This window comes from Chelonoidis abingdonii, chromosome 4 (genome assembly GCF_003597395.2).
Source record: "Chelonoidis abingdonii isolate Lonesome George chromosome 4, CheloAbing_2.0, whole genome shotgun sequence".
NCBI lineage: Eukaryota > Metazoa > Chordata > Testudines > Testudinidae > Chelonoidis > Chelonoidis abingdonii.
Window position 1 is genome coordinate 121741697 of NC_133772.1, and position 12548 is coordinate 121754244.

Below are 12548 nucleotides of genomic sequence, written 5' to 3' on the forward strand. Positions count from 1 at the left end.
GCCAATGCGAAGTTCTGGGCTTTCCTTGTGCTATTCTGTAGCAGAATATCGTTCCCCAATGTGGCTCAGCCCCTCTCACATAGGACTAGTTGACATGCAGCTGAATTAAACTATGTAAATAATAACCTAGCCTGGCTGCTGGTCCTGCCCCTTCTGACATCAGTTGACAAGTCACCTTACAGAATCTGGGTCTACCACTGTTTACAGAGGTCTCTAATCCACCAATCTACCATTTTAATTCAAGGCACCCAATTTGGACAATTCCTTTTAAGGAACCTCGATGTCACCTGCAGGCAGAATACTAGGTGGCAAGAACAAGCTTCCAGCATAGCTAGTGCCTATCTCATGACAGATCCAACAGTCCAGTCCCCTGGTTTTGACTTTCCACACCATCTGTGGGCAAAGGTCAATTGCTTCAGATTGAGTGATAAGATATACTTCTAGTGACTATAAATAGGGCCTTCATGACTCCCCTCATTGGCACCGTGGCCAAGATGATGTAGATCATATACTTGCAGGCTGCATCCATCGGCAAGGGCTGCCTGGTTTCCTCATGGACTTGCTCAGTGCCCTTCCCTCAGTTATTAAATGGCTAAGTCACGTACACTGGAACGTCTATGTAAATGCAATTTCAACAATCACCACCAGAACAAGATATGAGAAGTTGCTGCAGAAGCCTGAGTAGGTAGGGGAAGCCTTGCCTATCTGAACACAGATGGGTTCCCAAGAACTCCCAAAGGAAGGATAACTAAAGTGAGCATTATGTTCTGATTGTTTGTTGTTTTCTATATGATCTTTACTCTGTGTATTTCTTGTACTTTAGTAAAGAGTGCTTTAGAATTCTGTACAACGTCTGTGCGTTTAACAGTTACACCTACTGCAAGGCCCCTTTGAAACAGTAAGCCAGAAGGCTCACACTTCTGAGTGGCATTCTGGGAGAGGGTAGGTTCAAACTGCAAGGGGAGATTGAGAGCTAAGCACCGGTTCCAATGACGGGGCAGTGGGCTGTGTGATCTCAGTGGGGATGACAGAAGATCTGCACCCTAAGGGCATGCTCAGAAGCTGTAAGACTGTCCCTGTTCATTATACCTGGGCTCTGCTTTAAGCCTCCAGAGTCTGAACAAACAGGATCTAGCAGATGAATCCTCTCACAGCAGTCTGATGAGTGGCCAAGACAGGGTTGCTCATCAGAACCTGTGACAGTATCTAGCTAAAGGAAGGTAAATCCTCTTCCTAGAAATGCCACCTTGGATATCTGATGGGGCAAATACAGAACACACCAGCAGCACAGAGCTTTAAAACAGTCTTGAGTGCATTGGTTGGCTAGTCTCATTATTCGGTCATCATTTATATGTAAAGATTTTAATAGTTTCTTGCAAAGGGAATATTTTGAATTGACCAGGTTTGAAAATAACTTTATGTAAAGGAAACTCTGAGGCAAGTCTAGATCTAAACAGTGCCTTCCTACATCAACCACTTACAAAGCTCCTTGGGGTCTTCAAGGAGCAAGAGATTTTTCAAGTGTAAGTAATTTAACATTTTCACTTGGTCTCACTACATTAATGATTATATTAAGATCAACAGGTTTCATGCTGAAGTGTAGGGTTTCTATTTCACATAGATGAAATATTATTTGTAGATACCGATTGGGTTATGTTGGGTCACTAAACCTTTTATACTGCATGGTGAGATTATGAATGCTAGATAGCAACACACTTCATTTAGTTGTCACAACTGAACACTAAAATGTACATCTCCTGTTGTTCTTCAAACAGCTCAATATCATTCTGTCTCTAATTCTTTCTTACAGAATAAATGGGATTTTAGGGGAAGGGGAATACTGATTCAAGATCCAACTGAATTACTGATTCTGTTAAAGATGGAGATATACCTTGTCAAAAATACTTAAGAATGAACTAAACACATCTCAAGATCTGACAAGATCTACAGGGCTTTCTGGTGACATTGGACAGACAAAACATTTACTTTTAAGTGGTAATATCTGCAGAGCTGAACATTACTGAATAATTGGTTTTACCCCTCAAGAAGCTTTTAGGTGCCATCGATGTTAGGTGAAGAATTATTATTGCATCTTATTCTCATCTGACACCAATAATCTTCCACAAATGAAAATGTAAGGATCACATTTTATCATAGGTAGCATTTTTATCATTCAGACACACATGGTACAAATGTCAAACCAATTTTTGTTTAGCGTTGGGGATGTAACACTGGCAGACCAGGTCCCAGCTCATGCCAAGGCCCAGGGCCTCACTGAACACTGACAGATGCTTAGCTGGAAACCAGTCCAGCTTACCTGCGGGTTAAGTTCAGAATAAAAAAGCCCCCCTTTATCTTCCTTTTCTGAAAAGCTTTATCCCAAAAGTTGGGGAATGGAACATTTAGAGCAGTGGTTCTCAAACTTTAGCAACCTGTGGACCCTCACTTTGATTTTAAATTTTTTACAGACCCCGAAGCTCCCTGCTCAGCCCCTGGCCCCACCCCAATCCATCCTTCCCCCCAAGGCCCAACGCCTGCCCCACCTTTTCCCATCCCTGTTCCACCCCTGCTCCTCTTCCCGTCCTCTCCCATGAGTGCGCCCCCTTCCCACTCCTCCCTCACCCTCCCAGTGCCTCCTGAACACCTCCTAACAGCTATTCTCCGGTGTGCAGGAGGCACTGGAAAGGAGGTGGAGGAATTGATCAGTGTGGCCGGTGGTCCTGGACATGATAGCAGACCCCCTGGAATACCCTCATGGACCCAAGTTTGAGAAACTCTGATTTAGAGAAATGATACAAGAGGGGCTCAGAGATCAGATCACTTTCAAAATAAAAAAAACGGGATGAAACTTTTTATAAAGAAGTGCCCAGCCCACTATGGCCACCTCAGCAGATATTTCCATTTTGACTTTACTAACAAAAACAAAATCTAATGGAGGCATAACCATAATTATCGCATATAGCTAGTAAAGCAGTTACAGCTTAAATCTTCAAGACCTTAAAGATCTTTATCTGCTGTGCTATCTAAAATAAACTGAGTTGACTTCTATAACTTTCCTATTTGTTCTTCCCCCTTTCCTTAACTTCTGTCCAGTTAAGAACTCCTTAACTTCTTCTTATCTTTAAACTGCAAGCTCCATAACAGAGACAGTCCATTCCTGAATATCTGAAAAATGCCTACCACATTGTGGCCACTGCCATAAGCGAACAGTAATAATGCTTAGTATCTCTCACATGCTAAAACTATGTTGCAAGCACATTACAACTCTTCACTAAACCAACACAGTTTAAATCAGCAGTTCTCAACTGGGGGGCTGCAAACAGGTCTCAGGGGGTCTGTCAAGACCCACTGCCCCACAGGGGCCAGAGTCCCGAGCCCCGCTGCCTGGAGTTGAAGACCGGAGCCCCACTTCCCCACTGCCTGAGGCTGACGTTGAAAAACACCAAAGCTGCAGAAAACGTTTTTTCTGCATATAAAAGCCTGAGCTACCGAGCTTTGTGAGGGCCTGGGCAACTGCCCTGCTTGTTACAGGCCCCAGCTTTTACATGCAGAACAAACAGTTGTGACACAGGTGGGCAGAGGAGTTTTTATAGCATGTTGGGGGGGAGTCTCAGTAAGAAAAAGGTTGAGAATCCCTCGTCTAAATGACTGAACTGCATTTCCTCAAATATTCCCTTCTGTAGAAACAGATATGACTAACATGTGCACCAAACTTCAAAATGATAAATGTAAGCATCTTTCAACCCATTCATACCATATAGTGCCCACTGTTAATCAGAAATTCCAAATATGATAAATATAATAAAATTAAGTCCAAACACTGTTCTAATCTCACCAGAAAGTTCAAATACATTCTCCACAGCAATGGACAATGGGCACCATTTTCACTCTGAATTGCATGTTCAAATAAACCTTTGATCCGATTTGTTAACCCAGTTTCAGGAATTGTTGAATATATTTCTCCAACATCTACTCTGAAACAGAAAAGCAAACAACATATACATGAGGTAAACAACTGTGTCCTTATACAAGAAGGTGACAGTAATTTCACTGCTTCCATTCCACAGAAAATTTCACAAATGTATTAGGAACTTCATGCTGCTTTCTCTGTTAACATTTAGTGCTCTCAGATTAAACTGATTTGGAATATATGCTGGTCCAACTGGCATTTTAATATATAAATCAATTAAAAAATAGGTATTTATTTTTCTTTGTGGAAAGGGCATCTGCTATATCAAAGAAATTATTACTCTAAACTCAGAGTTGAGAAAAATTATCATTTTTTCTAGGTTATATCCCAATTCAATGTAACCTGAGGGCACTTATGAATTCTAGTTTTTACCCAGCATGACATATTACTATTCTTCAGACATTTTAGCCTACATGTTAGAAGTAATTAAAACAAGGCTTTTAGCAACATCAACAATTGTTAACACTTTTAAAAAAAAAATCAACATATGCTATCAAGATTACGCAATATTTAAATTGTCTAATATGTTCTGCACATTCTGTTCTGCATTCAGAAACATACTGAAGAATGAATAACGATAGTTTAAATAACTAATAAAAATAGTGTAATTAACACAAAATGCTGAAAACAGCACAAAAACATCAGTGATCCGAGATTAAATATTTTTGACATTATTTAAGAATACTGTAGTCAGGCTCAATCACCTGTAGTTGCAAGTTCCCATAATAAATCACAATGGATACTGGGGGGTGAATTAAAAAGCCCAAACAAAAACGAATTAAGAATAAGTTTGTGTTCAATTAACAAGGCGGGGGGGGGTGCATTCAGCACATAACTTTTTTTTATAGGCTAGTTATAGTTTAATGACCTTCAATTTTGCTAGCTCCTTCTCCGTTCTCTAGAAATTTCCCAAAATACATCTTTAGCAAACCTGAAAGAGCAAATAGAGTTTGCAGAAGCTAAAAAGAATCTTTAAAAAGAGCAGAGATTTTTATTTACTGAATTCCTCTTATTCCTCAGTAGTGGGGGCATTCAACACATTTTATGCATAATTAATCATTTGTATCTTTGTCCTGTAATAGGAATTTATACAAATGGATAATACAATCTGCACAAAGGTGTATGGGTTAAAGATGACTTCATCCAGGAAAGAATGAAATACTGCAGGGAAAGTAATCTGACCAAAGGCAAACACCAACAGCACAGAGCTGCAATCATCCATTTTTTAAAAGCTTGTAATATTTTGATCTCTTCTCCATTACAGCATCAGGTCTTCTTGATCTCTCTCTGTGCTGCAGTGATACAAATTAAATCACTTAATGCGTTCAGATGATGTAAAATGAGCATTGTGGGCTTTTCATTTATTAAAACAGTCCAGCTAGCATACTAGGCAATTCTTTGTTCAGTATCAGAGACCTGAGAATTGCCCCTGTCCTCTTAATGTCTGAAGGAAGAAGGCATGGGCTATTCTCAAATTTCCACCAATGAGCAAAGATTAATCTGATATTTATGATAATTAGTGATCTGCTGATTTAAAGAGACTTCTCGTTACAACAGTCAAAATACAGTATTCAGACTGCAAACAGCAGCAAGTTCTAAATTTTAACATGCTGTCTTCCTTTACATTTTATCACAAACTGTTACAATTTATGACTTCATTATACTGACAGCTCAAGAACAAGAGTGTCACTTGTGCAGTTTGAGAAATGTTTGAGGACAGTGTGATCCAGCAGAAAGAATATGGGACAAGAGTCAGGAGATTTATATTTTATTCATGATTCTACCACTAATTCACTGTGAGATCTTGAACAAATACCCTCTCCAAACCTCAGTTTCCTCATCTGTAAAGTGAAGATAATGATAGTACCCACCCTCCTTGGTAAAGTGAATTGACAGCTACAGATGAAGAGCGAAGTGGACAGTATTATTGTCTGGAGTTCTATTACCTCTGAACATTCTCGACAAGCTTCTTTCTCATCTCCTCTGCTTGGATTGCAAACAGCCACGGCTCTAGGGACTTAGTAGACCTTGTGACACTATCAAAAAATCTTCGTGCTTTGCTAGCATTGTGAGACTTGCTTTGGATCTGGATATATGACCTCCAAAGAGACTGGTTGCTAGGATACAGCTTCAATGCTTCCGTTAGTGCCTCTCGCAGTGGATTTAAAGGGTAAATGCTAACTTTCATATGGTACCTAAGTAAATTTGTGTGCATGAGTGTGACAGCTTCAAGAGGAGTGGAGAAATTATGAATGCCAAGATTTTCTCCAATGCTTTCAAACTTCTGTGAAGCAGAACCTTTAAGCTTTTCAGAAATATGTCTACATATTAATACAGCAGCATCAATCCCAACAGTCAAATACTGGAAAAGTGCATAACAACCAACTAAATTAACCAGTTGGCTAGAATTGCTAGCTTGATCCCAATTAGAGATTGGACTTTCACTTAAATAATCTTGCAATGCATGCTCATATGCCTTCCGAGCTTTCAAGATATTCACAGATAGCACTTGCCCAGTATAAGGTACATATGGCCCACTTTCAGCCAGTTTGGTCAATATATGTAAAGCACGTGACATAACAGTTTCCTCCAAATTCTCTAGTAGCTCCACTTCCAATGAAGCATAAAGCAGGCTCAGATTACAGAGTTGTGTATTTTTCATTCCTTCAGTGCCTGCCAAGCAAAGAGCTGTATCAAACACTTTTCTAGCATCTTCAGTGTTGCCAAGTAACCATTCCAAGTAGGCATACAGTTTCCAGAGGGAAAGGTTGTTTCGGTTTTCAGATGCCTTAAGGAGATTCTTGGCTAGTTTTTTGCTTTTCTTTCCCTGTGACTTCAGTTTCTTCTTGTTTTTTGCTTGGAGACACTGAACAACCTGCATGCAAAATTGACAGAACAAAATTTGGAGGAAAAAAAAAACAAAACCAAAAAAACCCCCAACCCACAGTTCTATTTGGGTTCATTATTCTATGTCTGTATTCTTCAGCATCACTAGCCCATTAAAGATTACTGAGTCAACAGCATTTCCCATAGGCACAACCACTGGGAGGACAAGGGGAAAAAAATGCCCTCACCACCTTAGCTTCGCTCTTATGCCAAAAAAATTAATCTGTTTCCCTCCCCAGGCTGGGCCACCAGCCAGCTCATGTCATATGTCATGTATACTGCAGAGAGTGGATGTATGGAACAGAGAATCAGCAAAGAGAAACTGAGGCCTTCTCCACATCAGAATTTTTAATCACCAGTGCTGCTATACTGCTGCAAGCCTCTATTGTAGACTCGGAGTGTGAGTATAAACTCATTACTTACCAATGTGCTTTACTACGGTTTAAAACTGCAATAAGATGTACCAATGCATCCTACCTACAACTAAGGATCTGCACTAGTACCTTCACTGGTGAAGCTACAGCAGAGGCTAAAAACCCCTTTGTAGGCCTAAAATAGACTGAATCCTTTGCCAAGTGTCAGATGTGTTTACTGCAGGTGAGTACCACTCCCTATCAAGCTGCCTTCATATGTATTCCACCCATATTAGTATTTCATGACAGGCAATTTGGGGAGACTTTGCAAAATCATGAAAATGTTATTACAATTTAAAGCAAAGAAACTCTCACATTCCTCTGCTCCAGTATTCTTTGTCAACCTCTCAAAAATATACCCAATTTATATAGGTTCATCATTCTTATTGATACATTTTTTACTCTTACAATAAATTTAAAGGGGGTTGTAAAAAAAAATTTTTTTTTTTAAACTTTGAATAAGGGGTCACCAACCTGAAACGGCTGAGAAAACACTGCTCTATACAGTCAGACCGAATCACAGCTAGTAGAATTACAACTGAATTACATGATCACATTCTACTTTCCAAATGATACTATACTATTTTTTCAACAATGTAAAAAGTGAGTATTGAGTTTCCTTGTTAAGTACTCAGGTACCATATCATTCAGGCACTCAGCTAAGTATCATACAAAATGCCTTGGTAGATTAGATTTCATAGGAGCTCTTGCCTCATTAACTGTGCATTTTGTATAACCAATGCTTATGGACTCTCTCTAGCATACACAAAGTATTACATAGTAACAGACAATGTAATGTATCTAAGAATGTAAAAAAATTATACTATTTTTCAACAAACAAGTTATTGTGCAATTATAGACTATTGTGATATATATGCATAAGTGAACAGAGATAAAGCTGAGTACACCACCTTAACTATAGCTTTTGCTGACCTTTGAGTGCTCAACCTTCACTTTATCATAATATTGCTTATTTTAATGGTATAAAAATGTACATAATAAAACTATAAGCCACATTGAGAGACAGTGCACAAATACTTAATTACCTTTGAGATTTCATATTGTAGCCAACAGACAGAAAGGTTTGCCTTTTCCTTTCCTGAAAACAACGGCAATATTAAATGAAAGACATTCTGTATGAACTCCTCTCCTTCCTTACAGTGCCCTATGTGCTGTCTCCCTCTGGTCATTGTGTCCATATGGCCAATACTATTGACTCCAGAAAGCAGAGAGTCAAAAGAAGTCAGTGGCCTATCAGACTGCTCATTGTCAAAGACATTGTTCTCATCCATAGCGATATAGAGATTTGAAGGAAAGAGACTACGCCCACATGGGACTCCCACGAATTGCAGAAATGAGTACAGCAGCTGAAACTGAAGATCTGGACTAGAAAGTCTGATTAAAGATGGCCCAAGATCATCAAACAATACCTAGAAAAAGGAATAAAATAGTTAATTTAATTATAATTCAACCAAATAAGTCTATAATTTATCAAGAAGCTTTCTGAGTTAAATGAAGATTTTCAAAAATGAATATGAAATAGTGATGGAACTTGATTCAAATTAAGAAAAACAAAGCAAATTAGATGAGTAATAGCCCCCTTCCAGAGAAGACTGCAGGCCCAATCTGCAGATAATAGACTTCTACAGATCTGGATTAGTGGAAGGAGTGGCAGGATCTCCAATGACCTCTTCAAGAAACTTATATACAGGGGTCCAAAATAGTTTAAAAATTATTCCTTATATTGTTTTACTTGTCTTTACCTTGATGCTAATGTCTGATCACTTATTCTATCTATATTTTCTTTGTCTACAAATATAACTTTCCTCTCTCTATTTGCATGGGTTTCAGTTTTACTTATTTCTCCTGGCTCTATAATAAAATTATAAATGTATTATATGTATCACAGTAGTGCATAAAGCCCAAGACCCCATTGTGTTAGTCACTGAACAAACATATAACAGACTGTCACTGCCCCAAAGAGCTTGCAATCTAAGAATATAGTATCCTAAATAAAATAACTACTCTGAGTGATTATTTACTTTTTGTTAGTTTGTTTATTCCCCATGCTCTCATGTCAGATGCTTATTTTATCAGTGGTCAGCTTTCAGGCAGCAAAATGGTCTTTCAGTTTGCTCATTTAATAAGGAAGTCTTTTTTTCTAAATGCAGGTTTTATTAACCACTCTGCAGTGCATCTCAGAACATTTATAAAGACTAAGTTTCATAAGACTTCCATTTTACAGATGAGGGAAAAAAATCAAGGAACCAAGAGGTCAAATGACTTGCCCAAACTCAGACAAAAGAGCCCACAGGACAGATATACAAATACAACACAGAACCAGTCCGACACTTGAACTTCCCTGAAACTAAGTGATTGAGTTACTATGTGTCTGTTCCTCTGTAGAAATGCAATGGCAAGCAATGAGGTGGGATGTATGTGGAACTGAGGGTCGGATGTGGGAGGGGAGAAACACAGAGCACAAATAGCTCAAGCTCCTTCCCTCACCTGGTACAACTCCAAAGGCAGCCACAAGGCTCCAGGCAGCTCTCCTTAAGAACAGGGGCTATCAATGATAGCAATTCTACACTCCTCAACATATGCACATGAGCAAGGGGACTGGGGACATGGAGTGTTGCTAGTACCCAGAGGCAAGTGCTGAGGGAGGTGAGTGATGCACCCTTTAAAGACAAATGTATCGTATTACGATTGCTACCAGTGAGCAAACTCCTTCCAGCACTCATGGAGCTATTATGCCTTCTTCCCTAGACAAGCAAAGGGCCTCCCAGCCACTATTGCTTAGTGCTTTGTTTCTGCATACTTGCACACCAAGGAGCAGAAGAATGATATTAACAAGGCAATGCCCAAGTTCACTGTCTATTTAGAACCCTTTGGGCAACAGTAAAATCGCCAAAAATCACATCAGTTTCATGCTGCTTGAAAAAGCAATGCATGACAGAGGCAGGTACTCAGCTATTCACAAGGAATGAGAACACAACTGGAAGAATGGTAAAGAGGCTTTGGGAGAGGCAGAGTAACGGACACACTCCCCACTTCTTACAGCAGTTAGGGACGTCTGGAAAGGAGAGGAGAGACAGAAAGATTACTTACCTGTACAGTAACTGGAGTTCTTCAAGGTATTTCATCCCTATGGGTGCTCCATGTGATGATTTGCATGTGCCCATGCACTCTTGATCAGAGATTTTTGTCATCAGTCCATGGGTCCACACTTGCACCCTACACATTCTCATGCTCTTGCATAAGGGTACAAGAAGGGGTGGACTCACCACCACTCCAGTTCCTTTTCAGCCATAAAGTCCAAAGCAGACGGGTAGAAGAGCAGGTAGTGGAACAACCCATACTTCCTATCTTTCCTATGTAGTGAGATAGTTTGCTCTTGTGCCCTTAATAATGGCAGTTTTTCAGAGAGACAACTTTCTCTAACTGTTTTTCCCTTAGACTTGCTTCCCAAGGGATCTTACCTACCAACTCCCTGAATTTGCTAAAGTCTGCCTTCTTGAAATACATGGTCTTTATTATGCTTTCTTCCCTCCTACCATTCCTTAGAATCATGAACTGTATCATTTCATGATCATTTTCAACCAAGCTGCCTTCCACTTTCAAATTCTCAACCGGCTCTTCCCTATTTGTCAAAATCAAATCTAGAATAGCCTCTCCCCGAGTGGATTTCTCCACCTTCTGGAATAAAATATGGTCTCCAATACATTCCAAGAACTTGTTGGAAATCTCTGCTTTGCTGTGTTATATTCCCCCTAATAGATGTTTGGGTAGCTGAAGTCCTCCATCACCACCAAGTCCTGTGCTTTGGATGATTTTGTCAGTTTATTTAAAAAAAAAAAAAAAAGCCTCATTCACCTTCCCTTCCTGGTTAGGTGGTCTGTAATAGATCCGTACCATGACATGACCCTTGTTTTTACCCCTTTTATCGTTACCCAGAAACATTCAACAAGCCTGTCTCCTATTTTCATCTCAACCTCAGTCCAAGTCCATACATTTTTTACATATAAGGCAACATGTCTTCCCTTTTTTCCCTGCCTGTCCTTCCTGAGCAAGCTGTACCTTTCTATACCAATATTCTCACCAAGTTAATAAACATCATGTCATAGTTGTGTTTATTAACTAGTTTTTCCAGTTCTTCCTGCTTATTCCCCATACTTCTCACATTAGTAAATAGACATGTAAGATACTGGTCTGATTTTCCCACCATGTTCTCTCTTGTCTCTCCTTTATCCCTGCTGTAATGGCCCATGTTCCCCCGAGTTTCCAACCCTTCTCCCAAGTCTCCAGAGGATCCACAGGTGCCGCTGTTCTTGGTGAGACCTCAGGGTGCACTTCAAGGGAGGAAGGCTGGAAAGGGAAAGTGGTGGAATTCTGGACAAACACATCTGAGTCCAAGAAAGTGTCCTTACCCATGTCCAGTGGATGAGCAACAAGTTTCAGTACTGGGAGTCATTTTGGTACCAAAAGGCAAGGACGGACTGGCAACCGCATCAGTAATGACAGCCGAGCCTTCATAGAAGGGTGCGTTGGTAGAGCACCAGATGGTAATGTAAATACTCATGGGAAATGCCTCTCAGTAGCCCTCAGTAGAGGTGATTTGGGCTCTTCCAGGATTCGAAGGTCTTCATGAAAGAGGATCCTGGATGGTACCAGAGAATCCAGGTACTGTTTTTCGGGAGTTATGTCAAGACATACCTGGAATGGTACCAAAGTATGGTCCATGTGCTCTTTCTCGTGGCCTGAGCACAGTGACACCAAGGACAATGACTGAGTCCTGAGTCTTTGAGGAATCCTTTTGTTTAGAAGGCTTCTATTCCGGTTCCAACACTGGTACTGCACAAGGCTTCTCAGTACGCATTATGAAATTGTACTGGGAATTCAGTACTGGAGAAGGGAAAAGCCTTAATGGTACCCATTTAATAGGACATGAAGTCTCCTTGTTCCCTAGTTAGAGGGTGACTTTCTCCCTTCTCTTGGTATCTTTCTCAGGGAAATGGGGTCTCTTCTTTTCAGATGTTCTTGAAGACTCTGAAGGCTCCCCTCCCAGCTCTTCGGTTATCAAGCAGAGGCTTGGGCAGCCACTGGAGCATTCTGAGCAGTTGAACAATAGTGGGGGCTCAGACCCTGCAAGTCTCAGGGAATAGTCTATAAGAAGCAGTTTCAATCAATTCTCCTTCAGCTTTCTGGATATGCTGCTGACTAGATGCTACACTTGGAGGGGACATGCACCTCTTCAAGGCAGCTGGAATGCCCCTTGC

General features: G+C 40.3%; 1 protein-coding gene across 5 annotated transcripts in view; it reads right to left on the reverse strand.

Moving 5' to 3' along the window:
- Nucleotides 1–12548, reverse strand: part of NRDE2 (NRDE-2, necessary for RNA interference, domain containing) — a 70275-nt gene that overhangs the window by 4298 nt on the left and 53429 nt on the right. For 3 of the 5 annotated variants that reach the window (XM_075065633.1, XM_032784421.2, XM_075065636.1), the window contains 3 exons: nt 8316–8699; nt 5917–6845; nt 3836–3974 (listed from right to left, as the gene is read on the reverse strand). In XM_075065633.1, coding sequence (XP_074921734.1) covers nt 3836–3974; nt 5917–6845; nt 8316–8699 — 1452 coding nt within the window. Of the gene's footprint in view, nt 1–2317; nt 2433–3835; nt 3975–5916; nt 6846–8315; nt 8700–12548 lie in introns of those variants that run through there. The other 2 variants (XR_012655828.1, XM_075065635.1) reach the window with 2 other exon arrangements.